Here is a 26,721-nt window from a genome sequence, read left to right on the forward strand (position 1 = left end):
GGGAAGAAGCGAGGGCCTCCGCATCTGCGTCTGGGCTTGGACATCAGGACAAAGCCGATGAGCCTCCTCCTTGAGCATCTCCGGCCTTCCCCACTGCATCCCTCCTGTTCCCACGGCAACCCGCGGGGCGCCCACGTGGGGCTCGGGACCTCGGAGGCCCCCGCCCGGCACCCACCCCGCGCTCGCAGCAGGCGGCACCGAACTCTGCGCGCGGAGGGGGAGAGGCGCGGTTGCCCAGGAAACGGGAGGACGCTAGGCAGCCGCCCCCACCGCCACCGCCCCTAGAAAGCCGGGCCGGCGCCGCGGAAAGCTGCCTCCAGGAGGAGGAAGAGGGAGGGGAGACGTGAGTGGAGGAGGAGGAGAAGCCCAGGGCCAGCCCCAGCTCGATTGATGGGCGGCCCCTCAGCACTGAACCCGCCCGCCGGCTCCGCTCCTTGGCCCCTTTAGCCCCTGGCAGGAGAGAAAGTGTAGACTCGCAAGGTAACGGCCCGCCTCGCCCAGTCCTCCGTGGGAAGAGAGGGGACGGACTTTTGCTTTTGACCTCCAAGCTTCTGGAGGGAAATGGGGCCGTGGAGCCTGGTAACAGGGCCGCTCCCTCCCTCCGGTTGGCCCGGTCCCCCCACCCCTTTTTTTCCAGCCTCAAAAGGACCGATTTGGGGGGGTCTTATCATTTGCACACAGGCAGCCCCCGGGCACCTACGTGACTTCACTGCACCCTCCTTAAACCGGCTAGTCCAGGAAAGGTGTATTGGTGATATTTGGTATTAGTGATAGCACCAACTTGCTTGTCAAACCTGTGGTATCCCCCCCCACCCGCCGCCCCCAACACACACACACCCCAAAGCTTCCCAGTTACACACTGAGTCTCCGTCTGGGTTTTGTGATCGCCCATCTCCCTTAGTTTAACAGTAAAATGAAGAGTGGCAGCCTTGAACAAGCTCCTTCCCCGCCCTCAACCACCCCCCACCTGTGCCAAATTGGCTGGGAAGAGACAGAAGATTTCCCTGCCCTCCCCAGCAATTACTCCTCTTTCTCTGTGATCCCCGTATTCACGGAGTTAGGGAAATTGACCCCAAATCACTAAACTTTGTTGCTTATTCGGAAGACATTTTTATAAGTTAAGATATTAAAACGCTAATATTGTTTTTTAAATCTAAGATTGAAACAAATCCTGCAGTTCTGATTATTACAAATTAATTGTAAAAAGAGTTGAATTAAGATCTGAAATCTTTCTTCCAGGACCTCAATTGCAGGAAATAGGGAATTTATAAGCCTGATTGCTAGGTTGCCATTTAAATTTTGTTTCAAAGGAAGCTTCAGCCAAAGAAGAGGTTAAATTTACATTTTGCTTAGTTGTTGAAACCAACTAAATAGTGCTTTAATGATATTTCTAATATTAGAATATTGTAAGTTGAAAACAGCAAAACAGCTTATTAAAAAGATCTCCTTTCAAACCAGTTTTTTGACAAATATGGTCACAGAACAGGACACCATATATATGTATAAAAACCATATGTAATATTATATATGATCATATATAAAATCATTCAATTCTCTAAAAGTCATATATATATATATGAGAGAGAGAGAGAAAGAGAGAGAGAGAGAGAGAGAGAACTAAAAGGAATGCATTCTGCAATCAAATTCTCTTCTTATTCAGGGACACTCAGTTTGAATTCATTGGAAATTTACACTAGAGAGAAATTTGTATGTCACAAAGTTCTTAGAATTTTTCTCATTGAAATTTCACAGATGTGTAGAATTTGGAGGCTAAGAAGAATGGTTTGCGCTTGCCAGTGAAGCAAGCTCTCTTTCCCCTACCTCTTTCCCTCCTACTACTTAACATGGCTTCTTCACTGATTTCTAAAGCACAAATTTGACACAGTACATTACCACAAAAGATTTAAAACAGAAGTATGCATAATGATGAGTGGATTTTAAATTGGGAAGCAGCTTAAAGGTGAGCAACAGAAGACAATATGGAAAGCTATTTTAGAAACATACACCTTGCCCACTTTTATTATCATTCTCCTCCACTCCTCCCACCTGTCTGTATTTGCTGATGAAAAACTCTTGGCTTCAAATGGCCATCTGATTGAGTAGGCCCACAAAGCTGAGCTCCATGAACTAAGCATTATCTCCTGTGGAATTATATCCATACAGTTACTTCTGTTTCTTGTTCATCCTGATGAGTTTTTCAAACCTGCATTACAGTATGAAGCTCAAGTGAAACAGGGAGAATATTTCCCTAACCTGAGATAACCAACCATCTCCTTGGACTATTGCTATAGTCTTGGTGCGTCTGCAGTATCTGTTTACTCTCACAGAGGCTTGATGTATTGAAATAAGAAATTACATGTGGCACCATGATGCTTCCAGATACAATGTAATGGAGAGTTGGGGTGGGGGTGGGGAGGGACTTTCAGGCAATTGTAAAGTCCTTTATTTGGTAGGCGATTGTGAAGTCAGAAGTAACCTAGCAAGTTATTCAATAGCATTATTTCCTGCCCCTCAGACAAAGTGATTTCATGCCTCCTGATTTAGAAGCCTCCTTAAAATAACATTGTGCTAAAACCATGATAGATTAGCTGGCTTTGCTATGTTAACTTTGTAACCAGAATGTATCATCCGGCTGGACTCTGGGATGTGCCCCTTTAAGTGACCATTAACATATTTTCATTATGATCCTTATGTTCTCTTCCTGATTAATATTCAGACAGGCTTCTCTTTCCAACAGTAGCAGCAGGGGTTCAGCTCGCTGTTTTTAACACCATAATTTTCTGAAAAGGGTGGGAACAGAACTTCATTCTATGCAGGCACATATTTTTATGAAAAGTGAAAAGTGATCCTTTAAAATATAGTCCCATAAAGGACTATTAAGATGCTGAGAGATTCCCAGATGTAGTGGTGACACCTGTGATCCCTACTACTCCAAGGCTGAGGCAGGAGGATCTCAAGGTGGAGGCTAGTCTCAGCACTTAGGGAGACCCTATCTCAAAATAAAAAAAATTTAAAGGACTGGAGGTGTAGCTCAGTGATAGAGTGCCCTGGATTCAATAACCAGTACCAGAAAAAAAAATTTTTAAATGCTAAGAGACAAGATTTGGTGTGGCTAATGATGGACTGTGGTTGTAGTTTCAGACTCTGACTCTCAAAGACCAACGCAGCGCTCTATACGTGAGAGAAATTATTTCATTTCCCCCGGGGACCAGCAAAAGTTTTCCCTATTGCTCAGAGATAGACAATAAACCTTGAAAGATTTCATAACTACCAGACAAAACATTGTGTCACCACGAGTCAGGGACAACCTCACTCTGCCAATATCTACCCAACTAAATAAACCTGAGGAGTGAAGGAAGGCCTCAGAGGGCACACTGAGTACTAGGCTTTCCCTTTTAGCCTGTTTACCCAGAGCCTTAGGGCAGGGCCCAATCACACCATGGCCATGGAAAAAAATATGTATAGAAATAAATGAAAAAGCATCACTGACCAATAAACAGAATCTTGTAGGGACTTCGCTGAGGTCTACCAATCTCATGATGAGCAGTGCCATTTTGTAACTTTGTGAGCTTCAATATAGTGGTCATGAATTTGACCACGCCAATCAGACTTCAAACTTTTCGAAGTCCTCCTCTCCACTTCCTCGCCTCCTGTTTGCACCTGTCCTCAGAGCTATCGCTTCCCTAACTGCTCTCACTGGGGTCATTCACTACCACCTCCCCCAGACAGTCCCGCGAGTGCACCCACTTGGATTTCTTGCTTCCCAGGCTTCTTTTCAGGGCTTCTCTTTGGCCACCTGTTCCTCAGATCATAGAGTCTGCCATAGATTTGTCCTGTGCCCATTTTCTCTTTTCAGTTTCCATTCTACTTTAACCTGAGTCATCACCAGAATGCCGGCAATGCCCCTGTCTTCACCTGTCTAATTGGCTTCAGCGTCCCCTGCTTGCTTGACATCTCTGCTTGCAGCTTCCCAGACACATCAAATCCCACATTGTTTTCTCACAAACCTGCTGCTGCTCCTCTGTTTTCTGAAGGGACTGTTGGTGCCCCAGTCAGCAGTCTTGAGCCAGTAACCAGGGTTCCACGATACTTCCTTCTCTACCCCATCCCTACAGTCAGCAGGTCCTGACGGTTTTCTCTCCTGAACATCCTTCATATCCATCGCGGTGAAGAGTGTGGACACTGGCACCAGGTTCTTCCACTTACTAGCTCTGTAGCCTTAAGCAAGTTCTTTTTGTGCCTCAATTTCCTCACCTGCAAAGCAAATACAGAGCCTGCCTCTTAGCGATGTTGTGCAGATTGATAAAGTTAATGGGTGTAAATTCTTAGAACAGTGCCTGGCACTTCCAGAGGCTGGTGAGTGGGAGCTGTGATTCCCCTCTGTCCCCAATCCCCTGCTTTTCTTCTTCCTCTTCCTCCTCTTTCTTCCCTCAACCTTACCTAACCAAGCCTGGCCACCATTTTACCTCATCTGGATTATCCACCTATTCCAGTGGTCTTCCTGATTCCATCTTTTACTATGCCCCCGACCATTCTCTATACTACAACTGGAGGGGTCTTTTTAAAAAGACAAATGTAATCATTTATTCCTCAGTTTGGAATCTTTCAAGGGTTTCATATGACTCTTCCAATTATGGCCTTCAAGGACTCACATGAGCTGGCTCTTGCCAATCCCCCACCCTGCTGGTGCTGTTTCCCCAATCTCTTCCCCTGCCCCTGCCCCTGCCCCATTCCTCATCTGCACCTTCCCTGAAGCCACTATGCCCTCTATCCTCTCTGTCCCAGTTCTTGCCCATCTCTCCTTATCAAACCCAGTTTCTTTCCTAAGGAAAGCCTCCCCTAGCCCTCTAGAGCAGTTATGCCCTCCTGTAACGCTCTCTCAGAGAACCCCATTCTTCTGCTCCATAGCACTTCTTGGCAGTTAAGGTTGGTCTGTTCAGTGTCAGTTTTCCACCTTAGCCTGGAAGCAGCACAAGGCAGGGACCGTGTCTGTCAGCCTGGTGGTTGTACCCCAGCAACCTAGCACAGCACCCGGGTTGGACTAAGGGTACAATGGTTGTTGTGTAAATAAATGTAAGAAACCTGGGGCTTACAACTTAGTCATTGATAATTTAGCTAGGTTCTCGGGTTTTCTTTTTTGTCATATTATAGAACCGCTTCGGAATCAGGTGTCACTGAACCTCACTCCCTGTGAATAACCAGGACAGGCTCACTGAAGCCAGCTGATGAATGTGGCTGCATTATTTATGCCCAGAACAGGAGGGCTATACGGGCTTCAGCACCAACACAAGAAAGCCCTTTTGGTCTGAAAGGAGCATCTGTGCCTTTCAAGCACAGATTAGATTAATAAGAGAATAAAAGCAATTACTCTAAAACAAATCCAAATATGGCAGTCACAGAGGAGTCCGTCACAGCACATTTATTTCTCTTTTATATGCAGGTCAGGAATTAAGAATCATGTTGCACGAAGCAAAGGACAGGCAGAAGTTCGTCAGTGATGTTCAGTGTCTGCAGGATATGCAACACAAGGTGGACTCTGAGTATCAGGTAATTGTGGAAAGTAAGGATTGTCTTCCACCTTCTCTTGCAGTGTTGGCGAGTACGCAGACCTCAGCACCAGCCTGTGACACTCAATCATCATTTTCTAAAATCCCTAGCCCACCACTTATCGACTGGGTAACCATGGGAAAAAAAAAAAAATCACTACCCCTTTCTGAGTCTGTTTCCTCATCTATAAAATTGGGAGAATGATGGCATCCATTTCACAATACCAGCACAAAAATGAAACAAGATAAAGAGGATTTAGGGCAGCATTTGAGACACAGCCCCTGACCAACAAAAGACATTAAGGTTCAAATTCAACAAACCAATTAAGAAGAAAAGACTATAAGGGGTTAACTGGGACGGGTATAAAATAGCACTTTCTTCTGTTGTCAGAAGAAGGGTGGTTACATATTCTACAATAAGCCAACTGTTGGTCTCCCTGGTTACAGTGTTTACACGCAAAAACAAAACAGAAAGGGAGCCTGAGGGGTCATGATGCGATTACCGGGGGCTGGCATAGGAAGAACTTGCTGGACTGGGTTGTGGGATTCTGGCAGCAGCAGAAGGTGTCAGTCATACCCCCTCCCCCTGCGAGAGGTCAGCCCTCACCAATCCAGAGCCATGTCCTCAGCCTTGCTGGAGGATGGAAAGGCACTCCTTCCCTAAGGAGAACAAAGATGTGCCAGTCTCAGTTTTTCTCCTCCTTAGTAATTTCAAATATAACTGAACCTCCTGGGTCACCAAGGAAACCAGACCTATCTCAGTAACCTGATTTCACCTGTGTAATATGGCTTCACTTTGGGGCTGGAAATGGAGTCAGCAATTTCCTCCCACAACTTGCCAACCCACATACAAGAAAACTATAAAATCCAGGGAATGTCTGGAAAACAAGTAAGAATGTAAACACCTGAGCCAGTCACCCTAGAAATCCATCTCCTTCTCACAAAGATGCCTCTGCCACCTGGCTTGTGTGAGGAAGCACTCTTTGAGATTGTCTCTAGAACAGGCACAGAAGAAGAACATCGCACAGCTGTGTCATTTGGAGCCCTGGTCGTTTTATTTTCTAATCTCACTTGGGCTTTTAACCTTGCCTTTCCATTCATTCAGCCAGTCTTTATCAAGGGACTACTATGTGCTGGATGGGTTATCTATTCTCCCGGAGTTCTTGCTCTAGGTATGGGGAAACAGCACCATGAGTAAATGTGTAAGATAGTTTTAGCTATTGCTACACTTAAGATCTGGAATAATCCCTCAAAGGCCCATGCACTAAAGACTTGGCCCCTAGCTTCACACTGTTGGTGGTAGGACCTTTCAGAGGTAGAGCCTGTGGAATAGTAGCAATCCAGTCCCTTCCTCCCTCTCTCTCACTTCCTGGCTGCCATGAGGAGAACCAGCTTCCTCTGCCATGGACTCTCACCAGGTTGTACTGTGCTGCCACAGGCCCAAAGCAATGGGACCAATAGATCAAGGACCGAAAGCTCCAAAACTGTGAGCTTTACTCTTTTAAGGTGACTTGTCTCAAATTATTACCTATCCGAAGAAGTGAATGATAGTAAAGAGCCTCCTAGAACTTCCCAAGTAGAAGGAACATTAGTGTAAAGGCCCTGTGGCAAGAACTAGCCTGGAACACTGCAGGAAATAAAGGAAGTCAGAGTGGCTGAAAGACATTCCCCAAGGGGAAGTGAGGAAGAGGAGGAGGCAAACGAAGTCCATAGGAGCAGATGGTGTCGGGTCTCACAGGGCAGAGCCTGGCATTTAGATTTGATTCTTACCACAGTGAGAATTATTGAGTGGTTTTAAGTAGCATGATCTCATCTCCATATTAAAAAGATCACTTTGGGCCCAGCGTGGTGGTGCATACCTATAATCCCAGCTACTGGGAGGCTGAGGCAAAAGGATCACAAGTTCAAAGCAGCCTGAGCAACTTAGCAAGACCCTACTTCAAAGTAAAAAAGAAGGGCCCGGGGAGAGAGCTCAGTTGGTAGAGTGCTTGCCTTGCAAGCACAAGGCCTTGAGTACAATCCCCAGCACTGCAAAAAAGAAAAGAAAGAAAAAGAGCAGGAGGAGATGTAGCTCCGTGGTAGTGTGTCCCTGGGTTTTATTTCAGTAACGTGTGCGCATGCACAAACACACACCACTTGAGCTTCTGTGGGGGAGAAAGGACCAAAAGGACAAGAGACAAAGCAGAAAAATTCATGATGAAACTCAATGGAAATTTAGGAGAGAGATTATGGTGACTTGGTTGGTGGGCGTGGAGGTGGCAAAAAGTGGCCCAGCCCAGGAAACAGTAGAACAGCCCTCTTGCTAGAGGAAGAGGAGTAAGGGAAAGAGAAGACTGAAGGGTGACTCACTGCAGCACACTTTCTTGTCCCTCGGGCCCTCCTGTTATCATCGCTATTTTAAACCTGTCCATTCTTCAACCTCCAACCCCCTTACTTCTGACTACTTCCCCTCTTACTTCACACACCAATGAAATGAAACAAAAAACCCAAGACCAGCGGATGGAACCCACCTAACCGATTTCCCCTGCAACACAGGCTAGCCCTCAAGTCTCAGGGGAGTGGCTCCCTTCCTTCCAGGGACCAGCTGAGGTGCTGGCCCCGCCCCATTGCTCTCCAGCCTCTCCCACCCTGGGTCCCTTGTCTGTCTTTGACCTTCCCTCCTCCTCACTGACTCTGACTAGACATGCTCACGTCTCTCCCGTCTATGACCCAAAGAACAACCTCTACTTTGCGCTAATGACTTGTAAACAAGAGCCTGCCCAAAGCGTCGGAATCACGAGCTCCTGCTTATTGGGTATATCCACCTGGATGTCGCATGGGCGCCTCCAGCTCAATGTGCCAGTTGAACATTGGACAGCTGTATGCCCCATGCCCACTCCCTAGCACGTCTCCTATGCCTTATGCCCGCCTTGGCTCCTCCTCTCCCTCCCCGCCCACACCCCCAGTTACCAAACCCTGCTGCTGCTTCCTACAAACTCTCCTGACCTTTTTTGTTTTCCTTTTTCTCCTACTGCCACCACTGTGGTGCCAACCTCCACAATTTCTCTCCAGGATTATTGCAACATCCTTTTAACTGATCTCCTTGTCTCTAGTCTGGTCATCGTCTTTCAGATTGCTTTCTTGAAATCTAAGATGTGCATTTGACTATGCCATTGGAATGCACGAAACCCTCCAGGCATTTGCCACAGTCATGGCTGGCCCAGGACCCACGAACCTCAGCAAACCAGCCCAGCCTCCACCACCTCCCTAACCTCCTCTACCCCTTTGTACTTCACCCTCTTTGACGAGGATGCTGAGGATCATAGTTTTCATTTAAAACTAAAGGGAACCTCTATCTCACAAGAAGGACTCACAGTGGCTTTATTTTATTTTTAACTTTGTAGATTTTTTATTAATTTACATATCATGAAATTCAACCTGTTTTAACTGTACATTAATTATTTTTAGTAAATGTGCCAAGTTTGCAGCCATAACCATCAGTTTTAAAACATTCCCGTCACCCTAATACCATAGTACTCTTTTATATCTCTTGCACAGAGCTAGTGAGATTGTGTTACACTTATCCTTTGTGTGACTTCCTCTCCAACTGCACAACAGCTCCTTAAAGGCAAGGGCTGAGTCTTTTATGTTGAATCAAGTGCCCTGTCATTCACCAAAGCCAATGTTACCTAACTTGTATTTATTAGACTTAGATCCTGACCCGTGACTATTCTTAAGAGTCAAATTCACCCTTATTTAGCACTTTTGATGCCACTCATCCAAAGATTTGCAAAAAAAATCTTTGTCTTGAAGATGCTGAGTATTGCTGAAGTAGGTTCATAGAGTAACTACTTCAAAGGAAACAAATTATATTTTAGTCATATTATTCAATCCGTCCTTCACTTTGTTCCAAAAAGTATTTAAAGTAGTGGTTTAAGAATCGAATGCATAGCCAGGTGGGCCTGTAATCCCAGCAGCCCACCAGGCTGAGGTAGAAGATCACGAGTTCAAAGACAGCCTTGGTAATGGGTGAGGCACTAAGCAACTCAGTGAGACCCTGTCTCTAAATAAAATGCAAAATAGGGCTGGGGATATGGCTCAGTGGTCAAGTGCCCCTGAGTTCAATCCCTGGTACGCCCCCAAGCAAAGAATCAATTGCATGACTTTAGTGACCCCTCAGTAACTTGGCCCACATATGACCTACATGCATTTAAATAATTTACTGAGATTTGGTGTCGGATAGATATTGAAACCTGGGCCATTGATGAGCTTGGTCATTTACCAACTGTGGAAACCCTTGCTTTCTCAGTTCAGTCATCAGCCTGGGACACCAGGGATTCCCCATTTCAGGGTGTACAAATAGTGTAAGGCCTAACAACTAGATATGACTCCCAAATCATATACATTTGCCACACATTCCTTCCTGTGCCTGACTTGCCTTTAATGAACTGGCTCAAATTGAAGCCCTTAGAAACCTCCGGCATAAACTATTCCTGCCCCATCCTAAAATATGCTAAGGGTTGGTATGCACCAAATTAGCAGTGCTTTTCAGGTCTCTGTGCTAGCACAAGAGAAGAGGGATAAACCCACCCTGAGTTATTTTGATACTACTCCTCTCAGTAGCTGGGTGGGACCCCTTTGAGAAAACAAGAAGGAATAAACATCTATTTGGCATATTACATGCTATTTCAGAATCTGGTAACTAGTATATAATTATATGCCATCTCAGAATTTGGCTCTATTTCTTCAAGGGTGTTCATGCTGCATAGTTGTGTGTGTGTGTGTGTGTGTTTGTGTGTGTGTGTTTGTGTGTGTGTGCGCGCGCGCTCATGTGTGTTTTTTTTCCTTGTGGTCAAATGTGTTTATGTAACTGGAGGCAGAATTTAGCCATTAATGTCCCCTGAAAAGTGGGAGGGAAAACTTTTACACCTGGCATTTCAAAACAATTTTCTATAATCTATCAATTTTGTCCAAATTGGCTTCATCTCATGTCACTTATTCAGAATCTTGATTCTTTCAAGTGCAGATCAAACAACTAAGCATGGCAATACAGATTTATTCAAGGACATGAGAGGTGACTTTAAACCAGGTGGCAAGAGTTGTGGGGGCGGATACAGGTAGAGCAACACTAATCTGAAAATCCCAAAACCAAGACAGAAAATGTCTTGAACACCAACACGATGTCACCAGTGGAAAATTCCACATGAGGAAAATTTGTTTCGTGGACAAAGTTATCAAAAATATTGTGTAAAATATGAGGTGACGATGAAACATGAGTGAATTTGCTTAGACTTGGGTCCCACCCTCCAGACATTTCTTTTGGTAGTATACACAAATACTGAAAAATCTGAAGCACTTCTGGTCCCCAGCATTCAGATGAGGGACACTCAACCTGGAACTCAACTTCCCTTCCAACAGGAGTCAGGGAAAAGATCCCCTTCCCGGCTCACCTGTGAGATTCGTGTTTTACTCTTCACAGTCTCTGAGGGGACAACCTTGTCAAATGTTTTAATGACTTCAGTATCTTAACCTTTTAAAATGAATGAATTTTAATAATGTCATCAATGATAATTAAAACCCAGTCCCTGGGTCATGCAAGTTAGAGCATAAGAACCATAAAACAGCAGCAACTGAAGGCGTGGCAGTGGCCATGTCCCACGAGCCTGTGGGGTTAGGTCACGAGATCTGTGTGGATGCCACTATGGACAGGGACACAAAGTCGGGTCATGTTCATGATGGTTTTTGTACCAGAACTATGTGGCTGGCAAGAGTTCCTGTGGCACGTGGCTTTTAAGTCATCAGGAGTCCCGCTAGATAATAAAAAAGGAATCTCTGAGCACAACCGTGGACTCAGAAAGTTGTAATGCCAAAGAAGAAGTGATTTACCATGTGACCCCAAGTGACTGAGGGCGGAGCTGCTCCTTCGGCCATCCAGGGGCTCCAGCAGGGGAAACAGAGCTCTACTTACAGAGCAGAGGCGCAACCACGAGCCCCAGACAGAAAAGCTCTTTCTTCTGTGGCCAAGAGCATAGTCATACACTTTGGCAGAGGCTGACTTTAGAAATAGAAGTCAACTAGGAAATGGGATTGAAAACAGCAATTAAAAACCTGACGGTGTTGGGGAGGGGGCCCTTTCAGGGAGCCCTCGCCGTGGCCCAGTCACTGCTCACGTTACCCACAGGACCTCCGCTCTCCTCCTAACAGCCTTGCAGCACAGGGACATCTCTCTTAGGGTGAGGGAACTGACAATCAATGGGGTGATCTCGTCCAAGTTCCGATGCTAGAAAGCGGCAGCTCTGGGGCTTGTGGTCTTTACCAGGATTGAGTTTCCGTGAGTCACAAAGCCCACGCCGTCCCTCACAGGCAGACACGCACGTAAGATTTGCCACCACGGTGGAGGCTGCTTCTGCACAGGAGGCAACCTGACTGCCTGTGCTGGCGTCAGAGGGACTGGTTGGTGGCAGAGTCGGGGACACTACCAAAGTGAAAAAGGAAGCCCTGGCTCTCCCCAGAAGGAAAAGAAGAAGTTACCTGAACGTTCCATTTCAAGACTGCCCTCTGATGGTCTTGCCACACATCAGAAACTTATTTATAGCCCCCTAAAGCCTGACACACGGAACAGACCAGAAGAGGATAGAAGTGCAGGTTGTGAACTGCCAGTTCACCCCTGCCCCTGACCCACAGGCTTCACCCTCCTCTGCCTGGTCACTTCAGGGTCCCTACCATAGGGCGCTGATGAACAGACATGACCAAAAATCATTCACATTTATAAACACAAAGAAAAATAGCCCCCTGGGGGGAAAATATGGCTAGGTTCTTGCTGTTTCCAGGACCAGAAGTCTGGTGGCTCTGTTCCCGTGCTCCTTCTCAGCAGAGCTGTGACTGAGAGGATGGATGTTTGGTTTACACAGAAAGATCGCGGGTCATCTCAAGATAAAAGTCAGCAATACCGACCTTGCCACTGGTCTGTTCTTGCTCATCTCCGAGGGGAGAGAAAAGGAACCAGAGCGGGTGGCGGAGGGGGGATGTTTTTCAGTGTAGCAAACCCATCTTCCTCCCTTTTGGTAAAGAAATATTTAAGTCGTATGCATTCTTGGAGAGAATTTTCAAAAAACACTCAGCCCACAAGAATTCTGTTCATCCCACAAAATCTGCCGTGGTCCTACGTGCATGCGCTCACGCTGGCTCCTCCACTTTCAGCCTTTAATACCAGTAGGTTAAGGCGACCAGACATCTGTCACTTCAGGAAACAGCACTCCACGCCAGGAACTCCCCTAAGAGGAGTTCTGATTGGCAGATGTCATAAAAGGAAAAGACCAAAAAGTGCTCATGTTTAGCTGAACTTCTGTCAAGCTCTCCAGCAGATTTCTTTGAGGTTCACTTTGGCTCATTTATCATTTCTTGTTAATTTAACTTATTTATTATAGTTACTATCTCATATTCTTTTGAGTTTTCCTTTTTTACATTATGAAAACAAACACTACCCGGTATTTATTTTGATGGCTTACTATCTATCTACATGGCATTATTTTAAGAAACAAGACAGACTGTGGGACAGGGGAAAAAAGGAACAGCCATTTCAGAGTGTCCTCCCTTTCCATGTAAGGCGGGGTGCAACTCCATCTTTCTTCTGGAATCCAGGATTCTCACCTGCTGCAGGTGACCATCTGGCTGCTGGGGACAAATTGGAGGCCAGGGCCTCACCTGCAATTCAGTTGAGAAGCACAGTGTGAGCAGGTGGTAAATGATTTGCTAGCATCAGGCCGTTTCTATTCTTAACCTTGTAGCATGATGTTAGCCTTTCTCCATGGCGTGAAACTCCAGACAAGCCTACCATATCACATCACAGAAGGGAAAGGGTGCCCAAGAGCTCTTTCCTTACTCAGCCCATCTAGGAAGCAGGGAGAAGGCAGACAGGTCTACTTTTGTAACAATATTGTTGGTCCCACAGGAATTTCTTCAGTGTGACAGTGGATGATTTGACCCTGGCAGGGCAAAAGTGAATTAGGTCACTGGAGAATTTAGAAATACTCCTAAAGTATTACTCTTTTGGGTTATTGAAAATATTAGTTGAGATCTTCATAGCACATGATATCCTTGGGTTGGTTCAGTCCTAGTTACTAGAAGAGAAATATTTGGAACCGGATTCTATTTTAATCTTGCTAAGAAAAGGGGGGGAAATTAAGTTTTGTTGCTTATTTTGTTTTTATTATTTTGCATTTAGGGATTGATATTTTCTTCCAAAATGCAGTTCAACTAACATTAAGTGCCAGATGCTAGGGGATCCGGAGAGTGGTCCCTATTTTTAGACTTGTCACTGATCAGCAAAAGGAATAGACCCAACTGCAGTCAAATAAGGGGGAAGTGTATTGTGCAAGCTATGTATATTGGCTTGTATTAATATATAGTAATCACCCTTTGTCCACAAGGGATTTAGCCCTAAGTCCCCAATAGATGCCTGAAACTGCAAATAGTAATGAACCCTATATATTATTTTCCCCCAATACCTACATGCCAATGATAATTGAGTTTATAAGTTAGGCAGTAAAAGATTAACAACAATAAGCCAGGCATAGTAGTAGCACACACCTATAATCTCATCTACTTGGGAGGCTGAGACAAGAGGATCATATGTCTGAGGACAGCATCAGCAACTATTATACCGCTATAGTTCAATAAAATTGCCAACATTACTACTCTTGCATGTTGGACCGTTATTAAGTAAAATAAGTGTCACTTGAACACAAGCACTTCGATGCTGCCACGTTGGTTGTGATCCCCGAGACTACTACTCAGCAGGCAGCACATATGCTGGACAAAGGGATGATTTGTGTCAGGGCAGGACAGAGTGGGACAAAGTGAGATTTCCCCTTTCTACTCAGAATGGTGCTCAGTTCAAACCATATATATTGCTAATTTCTGGAATCTTCACTTTAATAATTTCAGACCAAGGTTGACCATACCAGAGAAGAGTGGTAATCAGGAAAATGAAAGAGAAAAGATGTCCTATGAGCTGGTTCTTAATAATCAGCAGGATTGGCCAAGGGAGCGATGTGTGAAGTTTATTCCAGGCAAAGGGACAGCACGTGCTAAAGCTCTAACATGAAAATTCTTCTCCGTAACTGGGGGGAATCCGGCGGGGAGAGTGCCTTGGGGGAAGGAAGAGAATGAGATTGGAAGGAGAAGCTAACGTGGCAGATTAGGTACAACCTTCCTTGAGAAGGCAATTGTTGGGTAAGTTCTTGAAAAACAAATGCCTGTTAGTGTGTCATTATTTGGACTTATTAAAGCAGTGACTGATATTGTTTTGGTGCTGAGGTTTGAACCCAGGGCCTTGTGCTTGCAAAGCAGGCACACTACCCACTGAGCTATCTCCCCAGTGCACGTGGCTGGTGTTTTTGACCAGGCATTTGGGGCAAAGGGCAGATGGAGCAATGCCTGGTCTTTGTCCTTGGTAGCGGACTCTTCAGAAACCCTTGGCGAAGGATAACATTTCTCTTATGCTCCTCACAATTGGAATGAAGTCTCAAGTTGCCAAAGCCAGTCATAAACCAAGAACAAAAGAACATTTTTTTGTTTGTTTGTTTTCTCTAGGCTTGTTTGAGACGACAGGAATACAGAAGAGACTCAAAGGATGAGAACAAACAAGATCAGTTTGAGGGGCAAGAGACAGGTTTTGAAAGATCCCGATATTCCAGCGGGTCATCTTCCAAACAGGTATGGAGAATTCTGGGGATATTAGCCTCCTACTGCTGTGTGTGTGTGTGTGTGTGTGTGTGTGTGTGTGTGTGTGTGTGTGTGCGTGTGTGTGTGTGAACTCAGAAAGGAAATATTACAGAATCCTAAAGGTCAGGGTAGGGAGAGGTGGGGGGGTGGGGGGGCAAAGATTCTATCCCAGTCACCACCTGCCACTCCCCAGCTGTGTGGCCTCCCTACTTCTTTGTTAGGCCTCACTCTTCTTTCCTGTGGTTAAAAGACTTGAGGTAGATGGTCTGCAAGACACATCTGCATCAGAAATGCCGGAACACTGATTTTGAGCGTTGGAGGCGGGCATTCTCCAGCTCTCGTGTTTGTGACTTATGGTCTAACCCATTGCATGCTGGGGCCTAGCTTTTATTTCAAATGGAGGAAGAGAGTAAAACATGGGGATATCATGTTATTATGCAATGACTGGCAATTGCTTAAATATTTTCATCTAGAATGATAACAAGCAATAGAAGTGATATCATGTTTATTAGAAGTTTGATGAATATGATAATAGCAGTCATAATCGTCACCACATTTGAGTGCTTACAGCAGTCTAGGCACTGTGCTAAGTACTTCATATGTATTAGCTTATATATTTGATTCTCATACATGTGTATCTATCTGTCTAACACACACACACATTTGCCCCATTTTACAGATAGGAAAACGGGGCCTAAGAAATTAAGAAATTTTACCTAAGATCTCACAGCCAGTAGGTAGTGGACTAGGAATTCCATGGCAAGCAGGCTGACCCCACAGAAGGTCCTCCAAACTGCTGAGCTGTCCAGGCATATTTCATGTTTAAGATCTTGGCTGTCTGAGAATTTTACTTATCCTGCCTACGAGCTAAATACCACAAACTGCATCCAAGCCTGGTTGTTAGCATGGTGAATTGATTTAAGATGAGTAATATGCCTTTTATGAATTCTTACTTAATATTTTATGCCTGAAATAGACTCTAGCAGAGGGATTCTCTCTCTCTCTCTCTCTCTCTTTTTCCTATCAGTGGCATGGATCTCTGAGATAGATCTTGGATACCTGATATCAATCAAATTCTTGTTGAGATTTCTTCTTTAATCTATAAGGTTCACAAGTGTGGTTATTTAATGTTCAAAGGACACCTTAAAAACATCAATGATTAATGTTTATGGATGTAGATGTATCCCTGGGAGAGATGTATACTCCTCAATAAGGGATAAAAAAATCACAGGATAAAATATCCCACCTAGAGTCTGAAGGTGGAGGAGACCATTTCCACAATCCTGTCAGCCCCAAGAACGCGTTGCTAAGACTTTTTCCTGTTAGTCGAGGCCTAGATTAATGTCTGCCACTGGTTAAACTTAGGGAGTGAGATTAATCAAAAAATTAAGTCCAGTTTGGATAGAATAATACATTTTAGTTCTAAGATAAATTCTTAACATTTTTATACTTTAAAATAAAAATCAAGAACAGATAAGAAAATGTAAATGTAAAGTAAATGTAAATGTAAATGTAAAGTCAAACAGTAGTGTGTAGCATTCTTCCTAGATTGGCATTCCTAAACAAATGGGCATCTGGATTCCCCTGTTTCCATGCAGAGATTCACGTTCACAGTCAGGACCAGTTTGTGTGTTGGCTCTTGTGCATTTGGGACATTCAGGAATAGCAGTTTATGCTCCTCTCTACTAATTTTAGGGGGCAAGCTGGTGTCAGATTCCTACTGTTTTCTTCTTTCTGCTATAAAAATTAGTCTTTCAGACCACTTCTAAATAAGGACATGGTTGTACATATAGAAGTAATTATGTGAAATGGCTTCTATAATCATAGATTATTTGCCTGAATTTTCTGACTCTTAATTTTATTATTGATTTACATCCAATACATACTAATAAAACAAATTGCATGAAACGCGTAATTTCTATCTAATGTACCAGTTGGACACAGTGGCCGTGCCTGTCAGCCCGACAACTCAGGAGCCTGGGGCAAGAGGGTCACATCTTCAAGGCCAGCCTTGGCAACTTAGTGAGACCCTTTCTCAAAATGAAATTTTGGAAGGGGCTGGGGCTGTAGCTAAGTGGTAGAGCACCCCTGGTTTCAATCCCCAGAACCACACACACAAAAAAGTACAAGGACAGGAGATTCTGTGTTCATACGATTCCACCATTCCTTGGTCTCTCTGAGAACATGAAACATTGCGTACATAATTTCCATTTTTCCAAATGATGATATCCCAAGGGTTTGGTCCTTGACTATATGAATGACTTTAAGGCTATATCTTCTCATTAAGAAGAGTAACAAATCCATGTACAAACAGAGAAACAACATGTTTCCCATTTGTTTATAATAAAAACAAAATGAAATAAAAATTTTTAAAAAAGCAAAAAAAGAAAAAGAAAAAGAAAAAGAAGAGTAACAAAATCAAAATTTTCCACAGTGAAGTTCACTGCTTTGCTTTCAGGTTTGGGCCCCTACCCACATTTCTACAGAAATCTGATTGCTCGTAAACCTTCAGAACCTGAGTGCGCCTGCCATATCTCAAATCCTGAGGGAACGCACAATTTATCAATAAACTTCTTTCCACAGTGTCCACAACGCCAGGGAGGTCCTGGACCTAGTCTCCCAGGGACTCTAAGATGAGAAATAAGAAACAAGAAAGCTGCATCTCCCAAAGGAGAACCAGACCAGACAGCTCCAATTTCCAGAGCTCGGCGTATCGAATGTCACATCAGGTGCTAGAGTGCCAAAACATCTGTCAGTCAGAAAGGGGCAGGAGAAAGAAGCTGCTCAGAGAGCCAGTGTGAACCCACGAGAGCCCCCCTCCCTGGGCGCAGACTCCCCGAGTAATTTCTTTCCGGATTGCAGTGCTGAAACCTCTCAGTAACGCCTGCCTCTGATTTGTGGAGGCAGGTTCACTCTCTGAGTGAGTGGCTAGTATCAAAGTGAATTGCTTCATCCATGGAAACTCTGCCACGATGAGGAGCATGCCAGGACCAAATTTTGACACTCGTATTGCAATTTTCATCACTTGTTCATTTCTTAACTGAGACTCAATTTGTGACCATTCTGATGAGCCTGGAACAAGCAAGGCAGTTACCATCAGGTGATGACTCCAGGGTCAAGCTGTCATTTCCAGACACCTGCCTAGAGGTGGGCAGGTCCCCAAACACAGTTAACCTGGGGGCTGCTCCATTGTGGCCCAGCCTTCTTACTACAACGCACGGCTCTCACTGCTGGGTACGCAGAGGGCGTGTTTGATATAAATCTAGGATGAAGGCAATTCCTATCAAGCCCATGCTGAGTTGTTCTTTAAAGTTGTACCTCCTAAATACATTTCAGCTTGTGGCCTGGCATAATAGGAAACACTAATCAAGGCCAGCTCTGCCCCTCATTACAGTGTGAATTCAGGCAAACGCTTCACTTCAAAGCATTTCAGTTTCCCATCAAGGGAATGCTTTGTTATTATGCTTATCTTGTGGGATCATTGTGAAAACAAGGGAGATCCTTACGTGACATAACAACATTAAAATACATGTAAACTGTCACTGGTGTCCAATGCCACCTGCAAATGATGCTCCAACTGGCATCAGTAGAGGAATAGGTTCTGCTCCTCCTGGACACTCTGCCCCATCCAGAGCACATTTCCAAAGGTCAACCTAATGCAGCAACTTAATTTTAGGCCTTTCTTGGGGTTGCATATTAGCCTCTTGAACAGCTTAATCATATAACAGGGAAATATAACAGAATATAACAGGGAAATAAAGAGTAGCTCCATATATCCAACTAGAAATTGGATAATTTAGTAGACTAGGAAGCAAAGCAGGCTCCACATAAGGAGAAAACAGCACTCCTCTTTCCCAGGTGCCCCCAGGGATTGCTGCTGGCTTGGAGGAACTGCTGTGATTGACAGGGGCACCAGGTTTTTTCATCCTTTCAAACCTCAGCAGAGAAGAGACAGGAGCCCCGATTCCCTCATAGAAGATGAAGAAAATGATTAACCCAGGACACGGAAGGACAGCAAGCTTCTATGAAGAGACACGACACAAGCCCTTCTCATCTTTGGAGATCCTGTATCCTCGCTTCAAGGGACACTGTTCCAAACGCACCAGCCTCAAGCCCTGAGAACACACTGTCCCTGCATTTTCTTCACTGGGAAGGAAGAGGGAGATCAGCTCTCAGTTTTTCAAGAGCACCTTTTCCTCTGCCAATAGGAACCCTCAGCAACCAAGCTACTAAATATTTAGATTGCAGGTCACAAGGACCCAAGGTTACACTGGAAGAAGGCGTAGGCAGTTAACCTGATACCAAGAAGCAGCTGGCTGTGGCCCAGGCCCTGCTCAGTGTGATGTTTGTATCAGTGAGGTCACCTGAACCTCCTGGCAAACAAGGTGAGCTTCAGGAGGAAGGCTGCTTCCTGGCACAAACATTTTAATTGTTTTGTCCATGAGAATCCACACAAACTTGGGAGATTAAAAAAAAATAAAGCCTCTTCAAGCAACCTGTAATGGTTGAAAAAATCAGCAAGTCCATCCCTCCCACGAGGGCCACAGAGGTCTAGAACTGTGGTGTCCAACGCCATTGGTCACCAGCCCTGTGTGGCTATTCACATTTAAATTAATTAGAAGTAAACTTAAATTTTAATTCCAGAGTCACACTAGCCATGTTCCACCTGCCCAGTGGCCACACGGGGTCAGAGGCTGCCGTCCTAGCCAGGCAGATATAGAGCATTGCCGTCATTGCCGGTTGTGTGGGGCAGCGCTGCTCCACAGGAGACCCAGGAGCCAGGAAAGAGTTTCGTTTCCCAGAAGCTGGACCTGCAGAATCCACAATGCAGTACTTTGCATACTGCAGCTCCTAGCGCATGTTGGCTTTTCTATGCCTGAACTGTCCCTGACAGCTGGCTTGCTTTGCGTTTTGTGTTTTTCTGTGACCTGGGTATATTTGCATGTCTCTTTTCCTTACCTGTTTATTCATCCTCTCTTTCCTGTGATGCCTTCAGCTTCTCCTCTTTCAAAGGACTCTTGGGGAGTTATTCTCCCATTAATCTGTCAGTGTCAAGCCACTGACACCCTGAACAGTGACACCCTGAACAGTGTCACGAAAGCAGCCGCAGCTTGGGACATGGCATCTGCGCGTTCTGTGAGTCATACTTGTAATTTTCTCCAGCTTCTGCAGGTCCATTGTCAGGTTCCTTGGGGGCCGGGCCTTCCTTCCCCTGGCCCCAGGCTGCGTGCTGATGAGGCCGTCACACAGGCACACACTGGCTCTAACTGCGAGGGCCCCGCCCCGGCAGGCTGTGAGTCATCTCTCACACCTGGTGTGGTGTTTGTCACAGCCGCCCTCTTGACTCCAGAGCAGACCCTGCGCCCTGGAGGTGCACCTTAGTAACAAGGCAGCTGTGCACAGGGCATCTGGAGCCTCGCCGTGTGCGTCATGGAGAGGGAATGTGCAGCCCGTCTTTGGACAAGCGTGGATCTGTGGGAATTTTCCTTGGACTTTGTTTTCCATTTTTGCTGTTGATCTGTTCACCATGGAGTGTTCCTCCAACCCCTCAGACTCAAGATGCTGGATGCACCATCTCCCCTCAGACTGGTTCCTCTCCCTGATTTTTACATTTCTGCCTGAGCCAGTATTCTGCAAGTTGCCTTAGGCTCCGCCCCCTCCTCCTTCTGCTCCTCCTCGCACTTTGCACTTCACAGCAATCAGACACAAAGCCTGTCTGTCTTATCTCCTCTCTTGAATCTGCCCATCATCACCTCCCTTTGCTGGGCCCTGCCTTTGTTTCTTTTTTGGTCTGAGTTATTGTAGGGATTGTTTCTCTAGTCCTCTTATCTTTACCTCGCCCCTTCCAGGCAGCCTTCTAGGCTGCCATGACAGAAGCAAATTGGATCATGACATTCCTTTATTAAAATTCTTCACTAGTTCCCCTGGGTCTTTGGGATCAAGTTCAAACACTTTAGCAAGACACTCAAGTCCCTCACTGGCTTGGCCTTGGGCACCCCAGCTCATCTGGCTAACCTCGCACATACATCCTCAACTCGGAGGGCGCTCCCTCTGGGAAGAAGAGTTTCCAGGGCTTCTCCTGGGTATCCAGTGGCTGCTCTTATCCTCTTTTGTGTTCTCAGGACACCCCTGGGCTCAGGTTTACCATGGTATACATCTTGTCTGTCTGCCTCCTCTCTTAGGCTGGGAGGTAGTCACAAGAAGCCACTATTTATTGTTACATTTCCAGTATCTGGTAGGAAATAGGTGCTCAATGCTTGTTTGATGGCTAACATATTAGGAGTGTGCACAGATTGAAAGTCACAACTATATGGATGTAACAGCTGGAACAGGGATCCTCACTCTGAGCAAGGGAAGACAGAGAACAATGCTACTGGGAGTGGAGTGTGCTGTGTGGCCTGGCTTGAAATCATCAAGAGGAGAGTGGTTTGGTGAGTCTGCCAATCGACAACAACCAGTTTGGGCTTGAAGATTAGTCAGTTACGATCCACAAACCCCTGAAATGCTGGTGATGAGAGTAACAAGCTCATTTCCTGGTAGACCGTTCTGCAAAGGGACAAATGACTTCTTCCTTCAAGCCCTGGGTAAATTCCCTTGGTCACAGGTAGGCAAACACACAAAGACATAAGAATGCTGGGCCACGGCTCTCAGTGGACAGAGGAAACTCAGTCCAGAGGTGACTCAGGACTTGCTTGGACTTTACGACTGAGGTCATCCTGTTGTGGTTGGATGTTCTGCAGGATAACTCACCAGACCAAACTGGGTAGTTCTTTTGACTACCCAGGCTGTGGACATGTACTGGGGTGCAGGCCCCTCTCCAGGCAAACCAGCTGCAGCGGGTGTTCAACAGCAGCAATGGAGCAAACGAATATAACTACCTCTGGCAAAGCCAGCAGTGCCTCCTTTCTCCTTCACTTCTGCACTTTGTCTGAATTCCACTAGGTGATTTAAAAATAGGGCATGACATTAAAATGAGGCAACTGTCAGTTTAAATTGTGATTGCTTCCAGAAAGGTGTCCTTCCTTTTTCAACAGATAAGCAAAACAGCCTCCTCCTTCCACCAGGGTGATTCTGCCATGTGGCTGAGTTGATACAAACACCAATTGTGATCCCTGCTCAGTGAAATTGCTGGTGCCAAGAACTGGTGGCCTCTGACCCAAAGAGCTCCCTGTGTTAATTGGACTTAGCGGCTCGGAAATTGCATGAGAGAAGATTATGATAAAATATCTTTTTTTTCTTTGTATGCAATATCATACGTTTCAAGTTTACTACATTTTATTAAAATTACCTACTTTTACAAAATGGTTCCAATTAATCTCTAAAACCAAAAAACTTGTTAAAAAACAATTAAAATTCAGATATCGAAACTTTAAAATATTTCAATTGCAAGGTAATAATATTCAGGTGCATACCTGCATTAAATATATTTTATAACACCTGGCATTTCATCCCCAGTGTTTTATATTGCTTTATTCATTAAAAATTATAATACAATCATATGGAAAAATGTTCAACATCTCTAGTAATAAGAGAAATGCAAATCAAAACCACCCTAAGATTCCATCTCACCCCAATTAGAATGGCAATTATCAAGAATACGAGCAACAACAGGTGTTGGCGAGGATGTGGGGAGAAAGGTACACTCATACATTGCTGGTGGGGCTGCAAATTAGTGCAGCCACTCTGGAAGGCAGTGTGGAGATTCCTTAGAAAACTTGGAATGGAACCACCATTTGACCCAGCTATCCCACTCCTTGGCCTATACCCAAAGGACTTAAAATCAGCATACTACAGAGATACAGCCACATCAATGTTCATAGCTGCTCAATTCACAATAGCCAGATTGTGGAACCAACCTAGATGTCCTTTAATTGATGAATGGATAAAGAAACTGTGGTATATATATATACAATGGAATATTACTCAGCCATAAAGAATGATAAAATTATGGCATTTGCAGGCAAATGGATGAAATTGGAGAATATCATGCTAAGTGAGATAAGCCAATCTCAAAAAACCAAAGGTCGAATGATATCGCTAATAAGTGGATGAGGACACATAATGGGGGGAGGGAGGGGTTAGTGTTAGGGTTAGAGTTAGGGTTAGGGAGGGGGGCAAGAATGGAGGAAGGAAGGACTGTATAGAGGGAAAAGAGGGGTGGGAGGGGTGGGGAGGAAGGGAAAAAATAGCAGAATGAATCAAACAACATTACCCAATGTAAATTTATGACTACACAAATGGTATGCCTTTATGCCATGTACAAACAGAGAAACAACATGTATCCCATTTGTTTACAATAAAAAAATTATAATACAGTTATTTGTTAATTAAAGATAAAACAAAATTTAAAAATAAAATGCAAAAATTATAAATCGCTGTGTACAAGACACTATGTTGGGTGCTATATGCATATAGTAATGAATAAACCATGCCCCGCACTCAGATCGTTTACAGATTAGTAAACTAAGATGTTATATAAATGCCTGTGGTTCAAGACGGTATCCGGTGAGTGTAATTAAAAAAGCAAGAGGAAACCCGGGAAAGCTCCATGGAGGATGCAGATTTCAGGCTCATCCTAAATCATGGTCAAGGTCTGGGGAGTTGGAAGTGGAGGTGGGGACCTGAGGCAGGGAGGACTTTACAGGTGGAAGGAAGAGCCTAAATCCAGGCTCATTTGGGAAATGGTGAGCATCCGGTCTCCCTGCAGCAGGAAATGTGCATCAGTCCTGTTCCAGAGCTTCCCTGTGACTTGCCATATGGAAGTCGGCCTCTTCTCTGAGGAGGCCCCTGCCTGACCGTCCTCCAGGGGGCGCTCTCCTTGACACTCCCGCACACCCTCTTCAGGACCAGGAAGGAGGAGGGCGTCCTTGCGCCCAGGTGCTGCTCCCAAACCATTGCTCCCCTGGCTGTTGGTTTATGCTCTTTCATTCCACCACCTTCCCGCGTTGGTCGTCCCCGCTAGTCTCCCGGCCACTCTCCTTTATTCAGTGAAGGCTCTGGTCAGCAGTTTGGTCTCTGTCCACACCACCTCTTGATCCCCTGCCACAATCCTTGCCGACTTCAGCATCCACCTGGGCCACCCAGCCACTCGCTGCCTCCTCAGTTCCTGATGTTTGTCAAGTGCCCTCCTCCATTCTGTTCTGCCACACCTAGCCCCAGGGCACACCCGGGACCTCTGATGTCACGCCCAAGTGATCCTGTCTCCAAGTCCTAGGTCATCACTGCTCTGTAGACCTCCCAGCTCTGCTACTCCATCACTTCTGGTGTGACATGACTTCAGCCCCTTGGGAATCTCTGTTCCATTGATTCTTCTCCCTCTGTCCTGTGGTCACCCCCGTCTGGAGTTTCCTTTCTAAGCAACCTAAATTCTGTATTTGACCCTCTTTTGAAATTCCTTGTTCATTTGTCTTTCACACGTGTCACAAAGCCCTGCACATCCAGTCTCTGAGCCTACATCCCGGTCACTGGCTATTGCTAAAGAAAAATCACTCCACTTTGAATAATGGTGCCACTGACAGGTTGCAGCCACCAACCCCCTGGAATTCCTCACAGCTGCCCAGTTACTCGGCCCAACTCTCTTCCCCCTCAAAGCTTCTTCCTTCTCCCCAATCTTCAGTCCTTTTCTCTTCCGCCTCACACTCAGATTCTAAAACCAACCTCTGCACCTGTGTCGGGATCCACCTCCTTGCCCTTCTCAGGACCTTACTTAGTCCATCCCTTCTCTGCCGTACCCCCAAGTCGGTACCCAAGTGTTGCCGTCAGCACTTAAGCGTAATCTAAGGCCTCTCACCAAAAAAGAGAACAGAACAGCCCTTCCGTATCCCACACTCCCCTCCACTTATTCCTTCTTCACAGCCAGAGTTCCCAAAAGAATTATTTACACTGCCTGACTCCCCTTCCCCACCTCCTACTCACTCCCCAGCCCACTCCAATCTGGCTTCACACGCCTCATTCCACAGAAATGGCTCTTCCTCGAGCCACTTCCACATCTCTGAACGCAGCAGATCTCTTTCTGTCCTCACCGCGCTTGACCTCGGAGCCACTTTGGACTCTGCTGGCTGCTGCCTCCTCCACGCGCTGCCCCCGAGCATCTGCAAAGCCGTTCCCCCCCTGGCTTCCTCCCCGGTCTCTGGAGGAGGTTTCTTGTCCCTGCTTCTCATCCTCCTCCAGCTGGCTCTGAATCCTGGGATTCCTCGAGGCTCCGCTGTCTCCGCACTCTGCACTGGGGAGGGTCTTAGCCTGTTCTTGTGCCACAAACCTCTTGGCCGCCTGTGCATCCCCTTCTCAGAATATTTCCGAATGTATAAAACAGGATACACAGGCTTTCAAAGGAAACCACTTTTATTGAAATAGTCATCAAAATATTTTTAGAAATTTGTGATTCAGTAATATATGTGCTTCCTTATTAACACATTAAATAGCAAGTGATGGGTGTAAAGGGTATTTTGAGATATCTGCAATGAATTTAATGAGATGCGAAAATATCTGTGATTTCCATTGGTGACAAAAATCACAGGTTCTGCTAATACTACTTGTGGTTTGTCGCCTGCATTCATAGATGAAGTATCTACTTAGATTTCAGGTAGAGGTTAGTGGAACTTCAGAAAGATGTGATTTTTTAATTTTTACCATCCAGGTTCACACCCCATCCCTAAGAAGCCCTGCTGTGTATTCTCAAGAACATTTAACTGCCAAAGTCAAGCCGTTAATGACCAGTACCTCCCAAGTCTACATTTCCAACCCGAAGTTCATTTTTGATCTCCAGATATAATATCCAGCTGTTGACTCACTGTCTCAAAAGATACCTCAAACTCAGCTGGCCCAGGGCTGAGGCTCCCACCCTGACCCTTCATCCCGCCTCCTCTGTATCATCGTGGAAAGCTGATATTTCCTCTCCGCCTTCTTCACCAGGTCCTATCACTCTCACTTCCCCAACATCTTTTTGATCCGCCTGTCTTTCCAGCACCTCCAGGTCCCTTCTGACTGCAAGTGGCTTCTTAGCAGCCCTCACACTTGACTCCCATCCCGAGTCTCCTTTCCAGGATGAAAGGATGTGGACAGGGGGTTCAGCTCACCCTGTTTGCTTGCTGAAGCCCCTTCCATGGATTCTGTGGCTTTTAGAATGAGGCCCCAAATTCGTCATGCAATTCGCCAGGGACCTGGCCCTCCACAGCACTCCCTCTGCACCGGGCTCGGTGTCCCCTTAAGCTTCAGGAGCCTCCGGCAGCACTCGGCCTGCCACAGAGCTCAGCTGAGGTCACTTCCTCAGGGAGGCTTTCCCCGAGCACCCCTGCCCCAACTAGATTAGGGCCCTCCTCCCATGTTCTTGTGTACTTTCTGTTTTCCCCCTTCATTTATGACTCTTGCAATTTTATGCTTATTTACTCTACCTCTGCTCGCAGATATAGCCCTCTTGGGGTAAGATCTTGGTTTTTCTCACATTCTCCGTTGCGAGACGTTACATTGTGTT

General features: G+C 45.6%; 1 protein-coding gene across 3 annotated transcripts in view; it reads left to right on the forward strand.

The window, feature by feature from the left end:
* Positions 1-291: 291 nt before the first annotated feature.
* MARCHF10 (membrane associated ring-CH-type finger 10) overlaps positions 292-26,721 on the forward strand; it is an 86,027-nt gene continuing 59,597 nt past the window's right edge. Inside the window, exons 1-3 of one of the 3 annotated variants that reach the window (XM_079134979.1) lie at positions 292-480; positions 5,441-5,547; positions 15,120-15,242. In XM_079134979.1, coding sequence (XP_078991105.1) covers positions 5,458-5,547; positions 15,120-15,242 — 213 coding nt within the window. In that variant the 5' untranslated portion in view covers positions 292-480; positions 5,441-5,457. Of the gene's footprint in view, positions 481-4,343; positions 4,357-5,440; positions 5,548-15,119; positions 15,243-26,721 lie in introns of those variants that run through there. The other 2 variants (XM_079134981.1, XM_079134980.1) reach the window with 2 other exon arrangements.

The sequence above is a fragment of the Sciurus vulgaris genome (assembly GCF_902686455.1).
Source record: "Sciurus vulgaris genome assembly, chromosome: 3".
NCBI lineage: Eukaryota > Metazoa > Chordata > Mammalia > Rodentia > Sciuridae > Sciurus > Sciurus vulgaris.